A 13,400-nucleotide genomic window follows, 5' to 3' on the forward strand; every position below is an offset into this window, starting at 1 on the left:
GCCGTGATGCCGAAAACATTCTATTCGTTGTAACCTTTATCTCTGAGATATTTTGGGGCCAAAGCCCCACTTAGCAGGGAGACCCTTTATCTTTTACTAAAGTTTTTTTTGGGGGGTTAGGCAGCAAAGCCAACTGGGTATGGCTCTCACTGCTCTTACTTGATTTGTAGGTGACAAAGCTTACTTGGTTCACATAAAAACCAACAAAAGTAGTATTTTAAGACTCTTCTTCTCCTGTATCAACATTGTTTTTGAGTTTAACTTTTGCCAAAATCATACTTTGTGTAAATGCTAACATGTATGTTAAATTTTGCTAAAATCTAATTAAATTGGGTACTGCATGTTTACGAAATACATTTATACGGGTCTTGTTGTTTGAAACACGTTTTTGCCAAGTCTCTTGAATGACCTTAGATGATAATGTACCTTCATTTACATATCTCAGCAGCTCCAAAGGTTAGATGTTTGTTCTCTGTTGAACATTAACCTACTCTACTAAAGTTGGATATCACCTTGGTTGACCTTTACCGAACGTTCTTGTATCTCCAATGGCTACAGATAAAGTTTCTTTGGCATATTGACTTGCAAGGCACCTATCTCTTGGGTAACCGTTTTGATGACCTTAAATGACGTTGGACCTACTTCCATGAATTTCAGGCAACTACCGAGGCTAAAGGTTTTGTATCTGTTGACTATAGAACAGTAGAGTTTAGACATGTTTTAATTTAGGCGTATACGTATGAGTATGAGGCTCGGCAAAACCCAAACAAACACTCGAAGTTACGAATGCTATAAATTATAGATTTGAGTCTAGTCAAGAAACACTAGATGATACTAAATTGCAGGAGGTTGCCAAGATAGTGAAATTACTTTCACATGAGTGTTTGCTCAAAGCACAAGTTAAATATTATAATGGCATACACAGAAATACACAAAGATTTTTATGTCTGCCGACAGCCAGATTTGGTAGAGTATGTGCCTCAAAATGAAGGACACACTTTTGCTCAAACTTTCGAACATTCTGTAACAAATTATAAGTCAAAATAGAAATTATGGGTCACCGTGCAAAGTTTGGTACTAAAAATACAAATTAGCTAGGATTTTCCGATATTTGAAGACCACTAAGTCAAGGTATTTTGTCGATAGAATGCTCAAATATGAATTTGAATGTAGGGTGCAGGGTGTTGCATCTGGTGCGGCTGTTGAACCCATTCTGCCTCCACAGATTTGTTTTTAGTATTCTCCGTTGAACTCAAATAATTGTTTGAGAATAATCGACAGTGGGGCTTTTATGCAGGCTTTTGTGGGTTTTTTGAAATCGTTTTTGTTGGGTGGTCGTATTTTAGAGTCCATCGCCACGATCACTGCATTTATAGCTTCCTTTTTGTGGCATTTTTGTAGTGTACATTTACACCACGTCTAATGTTATAGGAATAGGGGTTTCTTGTATTTTTATTGATTCTAGCTTGTTAAAGAAGCCTTCTGTGTCCTTTGTTGATGGTCCCTTTTGACTATTGTTTTCATGAAAGAGTCTAGAAATTCTGAGATTTGGTTTGTTGGCTGCATAAGGCATCCGATAAAGATTGTTCCTTCTGGTGAGGTTTTGTGAATTTTGGTAGAAGATACCATTGTGGTGTACATATTTGTTTGGTTGTGTGAAAGAGGAGCTGAAAACTGCCCCTCAATGATTTTCTTGTCGCATATGTTTTCAAGTCTTTCCATGTCCACCATATTGTTAATGTCGCCATGTATTGCTTTAATGTAATAGTTTGTATTTTGAAGCTCTCTTTTATTTTCCTTAATGTTGTCTATCGTATTCACATTTGCTTTGTCTCTTCCTTTATCGAAAGCTTTATTGCGATGTGTTTGTTTTTATGACAGATTGTTCAGAGGAGTCGTTTCTGCTCGAGTCATGTTGTTTCTGATATGGGTTTCAAAACTAAGGAATTTTCCCTATATAATGATCTTAGTTGCTTCCAGATAGGTTTCCAGTTTCAGCCTATTCATTGTCACTGGTGTCCCCGTGGATTTATCTTTGAACGGATGTCTGATTGATTGACTGTTTCTCATGATATACTGGTAACTCAATCTCATGATGTGCATCAATATGTTTGTGTCTCGTACGAGAGTTTTTCTTTGAGGGCAATTTGGAATGCGTATATAATCCAAGCCTTTGCTTAATGCTTTGATGTAACAGCTTTTAACATTTAATTTGAAAGGTTTTTGATGAATCTGAGGTTCTTTCTCATTTCCTTTTATTTTATTTAACCTTTCCTTTTTTGCGGGCTTCGTGTACTTTTTTTATAGTTATTGTTTTTTGCTTTCTTTGTTTAAGAAGATTTTTTCCGTTTGTTGAGTTTTCTGTTTGTGTTTATGTCTTTGTGTATGTTGTGCCGGATACATGGTTTAGTGCAACGGTAGTTCTCTTTTTGAAGGATTTGGTGACCTTTATATTATAAAGCCGTTTGGTTTTATTTTTGAGTGAAGAGAACATTATATTTTCTTGTCTTTGAAAGCTAGCTTACCTTGCTTCCATGAATTTTGTTAAAGAGCTCCCTTCCTATCGTTTTTGCCTGGTTTTGCCGTTTGGTCAATATTTTCGCTAAACGTTATTGACAAAGATAAGAGTAATGACATAACAACTTAACTTATCTACACAACAGCCGCAAAAGCATCCTAATCAATCAATGGGTTTGATAAGAAACTGGAAAATAGGGCAATCAAACACTGGCAACAATTTTCCAGAAAAAACCTATTACAGTATATAAAAAGGACTAAAAAAATCCAGCACGGGGGCAGTTTAAATGAACGGTCCGAGCAACAAACCATGCAACAGCCAGAGCACAACATAGCGATTCTAGCAGCTGTCTTTAATAAACAATGACTACCATCTAACTTAATATGCGGGGATACAAAAACCATTCCATGATAAAGGGACCCCACTTTCATCCTGAAACACCGTTTAGACGAATCACATAAACATACAACCGTTTTACCGGGGAGCCACATCTCATGACGAGGGTCAAAGCACTATCGATTCACTAGTGTCTTACCATGTTTGCCGTTGTCATACCATATCACTAAGGAAGATAGAAACAATGTGTGAAGTTGCCTTCACTTCCTGTTTTCACACTGTATCTGCTTTCCGAGGAAAGGGAAATAAATCTGCATGGTACGCACGGAATGTCTTTGAGAATATAGTCTGACATCTTTAGAACACACACTCAAGAACTGGCATCAGCCAATGATGAGGGCCTTACAGTTTTAGAAACGTTTATTGAATATATGCATGGTAGATCCATCACAGCTACACATATGAGTGATGCAAGAGTGGACCTATTTGCAAGCAGCAATGGTCAAACAATTTAATTCCTCCAATTCAGTTGACTCTCATACAACATGTCAAAGGTGATGCATATTAGGCAGGTCATATATGGGGACGGGAAATGTATAATTTGCCAAATACACCTACATCAAGAGACAGGGCATGGGCATGACAAGGTGACACTTAGTGCATCTATCGGACAGCTCCATCTCCCTTAAAGTTGTCAAGAGTTGACAAAATGCGGCTGTTTAATATAGAATGTGCTGGTAGGTGTGGGTATTATCGCAGTGGTCTAATTTGCACAGTACCGTACTTTGAAGTTGGTCTGCCTAAAGTAATAACATGCTAATGTTGACAAAATAAAGTTTTAGTATTAGGTCTGAAAAAGTACACAACAGTTTTTTTGAAAGTTGGCTATGGTTCGATAGGTGCTAGTTCAATAGTTAAATTTTAGGAGACGAACGGAATTACAAAATACACTTTTGAAACCTGAAAGAACAGTCTCAGGCACATGGAAACAAACAATTCGACATTGACTCTAAATTCACTTTAATCTATAAAGAATTCTGCATTTTATACCTTAAAATATGGTATATAGATTTGCTTAGAAGTCATGTTGGAAAAAGGCCACCATACGGCCGTACGCGTCATCTTAGATGAACAAAATCACAAAATATTCCTTTTAAACCGGCATGAACAGTCCCAGGCACATAAGGTACGTAGAATTTAATACAACACCACTTAAATGGTAATAAACTGTACTTTTTATGCCATTAATGTGGTATATGGATTTGCTTGGAAGCCCACGGTCGCCATGCAGCTGCCATCTTTGATGACAAAATAAAAAATATATACCTTTAAAGCATGCAATAGTAGTTTCATGCACATAAAACATGCAATTTCACACAAAAATCATTGAAATTGATGATAAATTGTGCATTATATGCCTAAAATCTAGTATATGGATTTGCATGAAAGCCATATTGGAAAATGGCCGCCATAAGGCCGCCATCTTTGATGGACAAATCACAAAATATGCCTTAAGACCTGCAAAAACAGTCTCAGGCACATACAAACATACAATTTGTCACAGAAACCACTGAAATCGGTAATAGATTGTGCTTTTTATATCTTAAAATATTTTCTCGGCAGCCATATTTGAAAATGGCTGCCATACGGCCGCCATCTTGGATTTTCTGGTGTCTAGCGTTATTTTGTAACTAAGTGATACACCATTGATGGTTTCTGCACAGTTTCATGTTTGTATCATAAAATGAAATATTTTTCCGAAATACCACACTTATCTGCTTTACTAACTTTTGAGATTAGCCACACCCTGTGGCCATTACAAGATTGGCAAGACTGACGGCCATTGTACATTTATAAATATGTGAATTCGCATTGAAGAATAATTAAAGTAGTAATATGTTTTCGACTGGACAGCATACATGTACCTGAGCTGCAACAATGCATTCAACCATTCAACTAGCAGACATTGAAAATGTTACAATGTCTGCTGGTTGAACTGAGCATGATCGAAAGCTGTCAATGGTGGTTTTTGAGTTATCAAATCGTGAACGAATTAGGATGATTTCTGTTTTGCCATCATTAAGTCGAAATTTCTTGGGTTTCGTTCTATCTTTTGCAACAACCAGACAGTCTACATTCCGATAAATTGCTGTCGGAATATTGATGTATGTAAAGACCCTGTACGGTTAGTTATCATCTGCATATTTACGAAATTAAAATTGTGATGGCAAATTATCTGATAGTGGACATGCCTTAAAGTTGAGGCGAGAGCTAACACAGACAAAAGTAACATTTTGTTAAATAACTGCTTACTTTTTAAAAACAAAAAAAAACACTTCCCCCCTCCTTACTATTTCATCTGCGTGCGTAATCAATATAATCGCACACTTATTTTGCCATCTAGTAATTATCATACGGCGCGCCTGAGATACTCAAATGCCCTCTAATTGTTTAAAGGGATTTTTTATAGGGTGAGGTTAAGAGTCCTACGAATATATTTCATCAGTGCATCTAGTAAATATTTAACGTCTTCTTTGACCCTAACTGTGAAGGGTCACCCGACTTACTACCAGCTTTACATATCATTTTTTTACAACTGTCGGATCTAATCGAAATTCCGATGAAAAATTTGAGTATGAATTTTGGCTATTGAAAATAGATTTTTGTTGAATTCTTATATTGTACCGGTCATCAGCATGTTTGACTTGCGTTTTGGCAAACGCTGACGCAAACGTCGTGGGGGCCAAACTGACAACCACTCGGTTATATCGTTTGAATGTGATTTATTATCTCGTCGTATGTTGCCGTGTTTTTCGGTTGCTCATAGACTTCCCTACAGACTTTTTTCGTCGATTTGATCGAGGTCCGACCAACTAATGAGATTGTTTTTTTGCGTATGCCGTGGACTAGGGTATTTCAAACACCCTGTACTTATCTTTTTAATTGGTTTGATGGTCACTATATTTTCACCTTTTTCCTCAAAACTACTGCTTAGATCAATCTTGATGTTAGGCACCGGTATTCCTTGACTTGAATTGTTCGTCTTATAGGGACTCATGACTTGTATATTTCCTAAACATTTTAGCTACACAGATTATTTTGCTATTGTTGGCGTAAGCGCATGCGCGTATTGCTAGGGGTAAGTGTGAGTTCCTGAATCCTGAATTCTCTGTCTTGTCCCTTTCTAACGTTTTAAACTTTCCCTCGTACATTTAAGTCTCTGTTAGCCTGATTGCTCTGCTGACTTCTTATCTCGCCGCCCCTACACAGTCTGGAAAAATCCCAGTGAAAAGTTTCTTGGCAAGATTGCGCGTAGGAACGACAGTGATACACCCTGTAGCAACCGATCTACGATCTATTTATTGTGTTTTGAGACAAAGCCAAGGGAAATGTAATTTAAAATGTTAGACGTCCCTTCGTAGGGATGAGTTTAAACGATGACTTGTTTTATTCTGGGTCAGCTGTATCTAACCAGTCCGAACTGATCCAAGACATAACCCTAACCCTAACACTGAGCGAACAGTGTTCAACTAAGGTAGGTGGAGAAATAGTACTGAGTGAGGAATTTTAGCAGAATGTAAATTATGTAAACAGACGCCCTCGAAGTTTACAGTTATTTTCAGGGTAAGATTTACGAGGATCGAAAAAATTGGATTAACCCTCGGGTGAAATTTGGAAAGGCGAAAAATTCAACTGAGTGGGCTTTAGAGACACAGATGCACAGATGTACAGATGCACAGGGATGACAATAGTTGGATATGTGGAAATTGTCCTCAAATATGCAAATTCCTATGTTTAAGAGAATTTTGTCATTTTCGGCCAAGAAAACGTAATTTTTAGACAATTTTGTCATTTTGGTCAAGAAAACTTGTTCCTGTGAACTACTTGTCTGATAGTTCAGAAGGATGTTATTAGTTAGATAAATCTTCTGCTCAAAGTGTTGGGAAACCCCAAATTTTTATAACTTAGGTAATTTTATCAGTGTGTAACCTTAAATGACCTATACCAATCCAGGATATGTTGTAAGACAGCGGCGAAGGCTGTGAACATAATTTTGTCACATTTATTATCAATTTATAGCAAGATTTGATCCAGAAAACAAAGTTAAGGTTATTTTTTATTGTTGACCAATTTTTGCAACTTTGCAATGTAAGACACACAAGAACTGATAGGAAATTTATATCCAGGATAATGCCAGATGTCATAATTACCCCACAGTGAAACGCATGTCACCTTGTGTAACTAACTTAAGTGCCGTTTACATACGAATGACAGCACTGATAGCATCTAAAAATTCCCAAGATTGTAAATACATCATCTGGCCATCGTAGCTCTTTATGCAGGGGGTTGTAGAAGATTGATGAGGTAGAATTATTTTTTTACCTGATCCTCTCCCACCTTTTCTTTTTGTCAAGCCTTCCCTGGCTGATTTTTTGATTGACATGTGCAAATGTATGTAGAATCTGCTAGTCCCATTGCTATAGAAGTTGATATGCATGTATTTAAGTTGACCCCAAGTACATAAGTTGTAGACCTTATTTGCTTTTGTCATTCTTGTTTTTCTGGTTGCACTGTGTAAAAATCATTGTTACAATAACGTAGAATTTTGCTACACTGAACAGAGAGATACAACATCCATTGTTTATCTTTGGTACCAATACTAGTATGTACCAATGCATATCAAATGTGAGCAACACCGTATTATTTGGGGTATTTTTTAGAATTGGCGATTGACATGCCTCTCAGGTTGTGGTAAGAGTTATCAAAGACAACAGATTGGTATTTGTTAAATAAGAACTAACGTTTGAAAAAACAAAAATTCACCCCTCATCCTTACTATTTTATCAGCTCGCCCACTCGTCAAAATAAATGGCAACTTACCGATTTTTTTCAAATGTGTTCTCCTTATCTTATGGTGCGTGTGAGATACTCAAATGTCCTCTAATGTTTTAAAGAGAAACATTTTTATCACAGAGGTGAGCATAACCAGGGAGGTTAAGTGTCCTACCGATATTTTCATCAGTGCATCTGGCAAATATCGGCTTCTTTGACCCTAACTGTGAAGGGTCATTCTACTTACTGCTAACTTTACGTGTCATTGTGTTCAACACTCTGATCGAATCTAAATTTCAATGAAAGAAATGATGATTTGACCGTTAATTTTTATTTTTAAAGACATACTTTTTTGTTGAATTCTTATGCTGTACCTGTCATCAACATGTTTTACTTGCCTTTTGGCAAACACTAAGGCAAATCTGTAGTGGCCATGACAACCGCTCTGCGATTTCGTTTTGATGTGATTTATTACCTCGCCGTATGTTGCCATATTTTTCTGTCGCTGTTAGACTTCCCTACAGACTGTTTTCGTCTATTTGATCGAAGGTCAAACAGATGAGTAAATGTGATTGTTTATGCGTATGCCTTAGAATGAAATATTTCAAACCCCTTCATTATTTTTTTAATTGGTTTTATTTATTTACCAGATTTGAAAAGCTAGTTACACAACACATGAACTCGAGAGGGAGAATATAACAAAGTTTGAGGGTAAATGGGAGTCGCGAAATAGCTTACAGCTAGATAGTCTAGTTTGTTGGTAACTAGGGCAGATATCTACTGGAGATTCTTCCTTCCTTTTGATTGAATTATTTGAAAGTGGCCTTTTAAACATTTAGGTCAATTTCAGTATTTTCAACTTTTCCTCAAAACCACTGACGTGATCAATATAATGTTGCGCACTGATGTTCCTTGACTTGAAGTGTGAATGAATCTTTATTCAACCAGATTCTTGTCCTTTTCTTGCGTTTTAAACTTTCCCTTGTTTATTTAACTGTCTGTTGGCCTGATTGTTCTGCGTGGCTGGCCGCCCCTACACAGTCTGGGTTGCTTGATATGAACAAGAGCAATGCATCATGGTATTAAATGATCTATGATGTAGTTATCATGTTTTGAGACAAGGTCATAGGAAATGTAGCCTAAACATGTCCGATGTTATATTGAAGTGGCTATTCCCACCGTAGTGGTGAGTGTGAACTACGACTGTTTTATCCTAGATCAGTAGTGTTGTATCTGTCCGTAAACTAATCCAGTACAGAACCCCAAGCCCAACCGATCATCGTTCAGCCGCGGTCACTGGAGGAATACTACTGAGTGAGAAAGTTAGGAAGTATGTAAATTATTAAAAGGAAGACGTCGCAATTCACATTTATTTCCCCGGTCCAAAAACTTAAATTCTCCGTCAACTGAACTTTGAAAAGGCGAAAAAATTGATTGAGTAGGCGTTTTAGGTACGCCCACCTGCAACTTTAACTTGCTGGTAAATATGTACAACGCGCAACTCTCAATGTGACAGAAGGGTAGAACAGATCTCCAAGGCGTAAAGAGTGATTTTAACAATTGCTGTTTGGGGCGTAACAGAGACGTTTGTACATGTCTATTATTTGTTTATCAGTTCAAAACGTATCAACTTAAAGGGAATTTTCTGAGTCAATATCACCTGTACTCACATTTCAAATTCCTCTTAAATGTGCCAGTTTTAATATTGATGAGGGACATGTGTCTCCAGTTGAGGTAGGAGCTGACAAAGACAACATGATGGTTTTTGTTAATTGAGGAATAACTTTTCAAGCAAAAAGACACTTCCTACCATCCCAACAACGTGATTAGCGTGCCAAATCGTCATTATTAGCGTAAACTTATGAACTTTGCAATCTACGTATTAATCACTTACCACCGGGGTACTCAAAACCCCAATAATGTTTTAAAGGGAAACATTTTTTTTCGGCCGAGCCTAGAACATCCAGCACAAGAGCACATTCCTCAAAACCACTGATTTGATCAATTCGATTTAAAGTATAGGTACGGTGTTCAGAGAATTGTTCATGTTATGGCGACTCGTGCATTGCATTAAGTGAAAAAATAAATTATTCAATCCATTTATAGATGACTTTGCCATTTCACCGTAAGCGCATGCGCACAACGCTGGGGCTTAATGTGAGTTCTCTTCCAAATCGACAACATCTTGTTCTCAGTCGTGTCCCAGTTTTACCATTTCAAACTTTCTGTCCTGTGTTTAATTCCTGGTTACCCAGACTGCTCTGAGAGACTCTCATTCTGCAACCCTTAAACATCGCTGGTAATGCATGAGTGTGAACTATGACTTGTCTATCCTGGGTCAGTTGTATCATACCTGTCCATAACCTGATCCTAGACATAGACGCCATTGATATCGTGGTTCACAGTCGTTACTACGGAGTGACTTCGAATACCACGTCTACATAGCCTTGAATAATTATATTTTCCGTGACTTTGTCTCAAAACATTATAATTGCCTCAAAGATTAGTTGCTCTAGGATGCATCGCTCTTCTTAGTGTCGCGTCATCTTGCTAAGGGACTTTAATGGGACTTCCCTAGACTGTGTTGGGGCGGCGGGATGAGACCCCCAGAATAGTTTGGGTTACCAAGACGTGTCTATTAAAACAGGTGTAGATTTTAATGTTGATAATAATTTAGTCTTTTAGTTCTTGTTTGTACGAAGGGCCTCTGCTGTCGACTGTAGAATAATGACCTCAGTTGACCATTCTCATCAGGTACCTGTGTATCAATTTATTTTAGCGGCAGACATATCAGGGTTGCTAAGGCTGTAAATCCGCGGGCCCGTAGTGAACCAAAGCGCAAAGAAGCGAGGCCTAACAAGACCACACATAGTGTGCGGATGTGTATTTATTTAGTTACAGTTGTTTTGTCTATCGCTGCATAGAAGGAAACGCCGCCATTACGGCGATAATTTTTTTTGAATTTTTCGTCGTCTGTTCCGGTTATCTGATAAGTTGTATGTTGACTTTGATATCTGTATTGACTTAGATCACTGCGGACAGGGTATGCATGCATTTTGACTGTGTAGAAGACGATTTGAGTTGGCAATAAGATACTAATTGTCTAAAAACAAAAGAAAGCAAGGTAACAAGTGCTCATTAACATAAAGTTATGGCATAGTCTTTTTGGTATTTGTACTGCAGTGGTAAAGGAAGTACGTCAATGTACCATATTTATCATCTGTGATCGGTAATTTGCAGAAAAAAAAAAAACATTCGACGACATACTCAAGTTTAGTATATTCACATGCACATTTTATCACCCTGTCAAAATTATGAGGACCGGATTTAGGGAATAATGTTTGACCTAAATACCTGTATCACTTTTTGTACTTCCCAAATTTATCTTCGAAATATCTGTTAAATAAAATTTCATCGTGAATTGAAAACGAAGTTTTCGTTTCGCATATTTTTATTTTTAGTTCCAGAGCGCGTCGTTGACAAGATTTATAGCTTTAAACGAGGGTCAAAAAGTTGAAAGATTGGTATCTTTTTTGTAATGTACTTCTTTTCTCATATCTGTAAGAGAGTAAATATCTCATGACCTGTACATGTGGTCATGGAGCACGTTCTTGCCAATAGCTGACATTTTCGAGAATCTAAAACCTTATTCGTTTACAAGTTTGTTTTGTACCCGCAATCGTTTGCGTTTCAATTTACAATTTGAATTTCTATTTACCATAAAAATCATGACAGGTAATATGACTGCGTATAACGAGGGAGTGTGGTTTCCTGGGAAAAAGAACGCTGGACGGGATATGCAGTGGGGAGGTGGAAGCCTGTTTGTCAGTGGAAAAGAAGGCGTTGATAAAGAAGATGGCGGTAGGAGAAAATTGTCTAGACATGACGTCATCCCTACGGTTGACCTGTCGCAGTGGATTCAACGAAACGTCAACAAAGAAGATTATGTCATCTTTAAACTGGACGTTGAGGGCGCAGAGTACGGAATTTTGCGGAAGATGCTAAAAGATGGTACATTAGCATGGGTTGACAAGTAGGTATTACAGTATCAATCAACAGAATCACTCATGATACTTCTACTTTTTCCCTATACCTGAGACCTTGCCTTTCTTGTTTTCATTCTCTGCCTTTTCCGGCTTTTCACTCTCCCTACCAGTCTACTGCTGTCGTTTACGTCTGTCTGTGACACTGCCACACCCTTTTTTCTGTCTGTCTGTCTGTCTGTCTGTCTGTCTGTCTGTCTGTCTGTGTCTTTGCCTCTGTCTGTCTGTCTGTCTGACTGTCTGTCTCTCTCTCTCTCTCTCTCTCTCTCTCTCTCTCTCTCTCTCTCTCTCTCTCTCTCTCTCTCTCTCTCTCTCTCTCTCTCTCTCTCTCTCTCTCTCTCTCAGAGCAGTGATAAAGTGTCACACCTATAGTATGCTGATGTATATCTAACTGCACTTTGAGCTGACGACAGTGACACCAATTTTGTAATAACAAGGAGTCTTATGGCTTCCATTTTTGAAAGCAATTACAATTAAAACTGCCAAAATCCTTCACTAACTAACTGATATCGTCACATAGTATACATATCTTTGTTCTGTTTCAGATTTTATGGGGAATACCATGCTGGGCAGCCAACAGGCGAAACAGCTGAAGAAAAGAAACGAATCACTAACGCTGTAGCAAAGGAACTAACAGGTATTGTCACGTGGTCAGCAGAGACAAGACAATACAAAGATTTTGACACGGTTAACTTACCAACGGTAAGTAATAGAAGTTCTCGAACTTTTCCTGTCCAATCACAGCATTGAGTCTCAAACATGATTGGAACTAATGTAGGATAATTGGATTGTGAATTAATGTCGGTTTAATCTGCAAATGTAACGTCATCTGTTTTACTCTTTAAGCAATGCACTTGTTTTTATGAGCAACTGCAATATTCAGCAATAGGGAACCAAACACTCTTCAGAAATTTGAAAAATATAATGATCCAATTCTCACAAATAAGTTCCAATCGTGTTCTCCTGGTTCTGGCATCCTGGTAGTGTTGAATTTAAGGCCTGTACAATTTCAAAAGTTTTGTTTGAAGACCGACGATGAGAAGATGTCACTCCGGCAAACATTTCTCATAGATCTAAGACTAAGTTGTATGTTGTTATACTTTAGGCAAAAATAAAGATCGTCTCTGGTCAACGTCTCTGGTTAATAATTCTATTAAAATTCGAGATAGCAATAATTTAGAATGAAAGAATCTTTGGCATGTCTTATAATGTGTCGTAATGTCACAAATTACACAAATTCAATGATTCAATAATCAAGGCCAAAATTCTAATTCAACATTTTGGATTCGTACTCAGCATTTTGGATTCGTAATCCCCATTTTCAACTTTCGAACTCAACAATTTGGACTCACATTTTTGACTAACTCCCATTTTGAGTAACTTCAATTTTGGATTTGTATACCGTATTTTCAACTTTCGAACTCTCATTTTGACTAACTTGTAGAGGTCCCCAAGAACACTAGCGAGTGAACGCAGCCAAAAACGTGCTTACGAATGGTCAAATGCTGTTTGCAAAATTCTAAGGTCTCATTTTAAATGAAATTATTCACCACTTTGTTAGGGAGTCCCGAATACCTGGTGACCCCGAAGTTATTTTGACACGGACGACGTCGAATTTGTTGGTGACCACGTCAGTAGCAGTTTATCCACGCTGCTACATGACCTTGACT

The 13,400-nt window shown here is 37.7% G+C and overlaps 1 protein-coding gene across 1 annotated transcript in view; it reads left to right on the plus strand.

Moving 5' to 3' along the window:
- The window catches only part of LOC139127568 (uncharacterized), a 32,626-nt gene that overhangs the window by 12,867 nt on the left and 6,359 nt on the right, over positions 1-13,400 (plus strand). The window contains exons 5-6 of the mRNA XM_070693473.1: positions 11,423-11,720; positions 12,276-12,432. Of these exons, the coding sequence (XP_070549574.1) occupies positions 11,423-11,720; positions 12,276-12,432 (455 nt within the window). The remainder of the gene's footprint in view (positions 1-11,422; positions 11,721-12,275; positions 12,433-13,400) is intronic.

This window comes from Ptychodera flava, unplaced genomic scaffold, assembly GCF_041260155.1.
Source record: "Ptychodera flava strain L36383 unplaced genomic scaffold, AS_Pfla_20210202 Scaffold_33__1_contigs__length_2856901_pilon, whole genome shotgun sequence".
NCBI classification, from domain to species: Eukaryota; Metazoa; Hemichordata; class Enteropneusta; family Ptychoderidae; genus Ptychodera; species Ptychodera flava.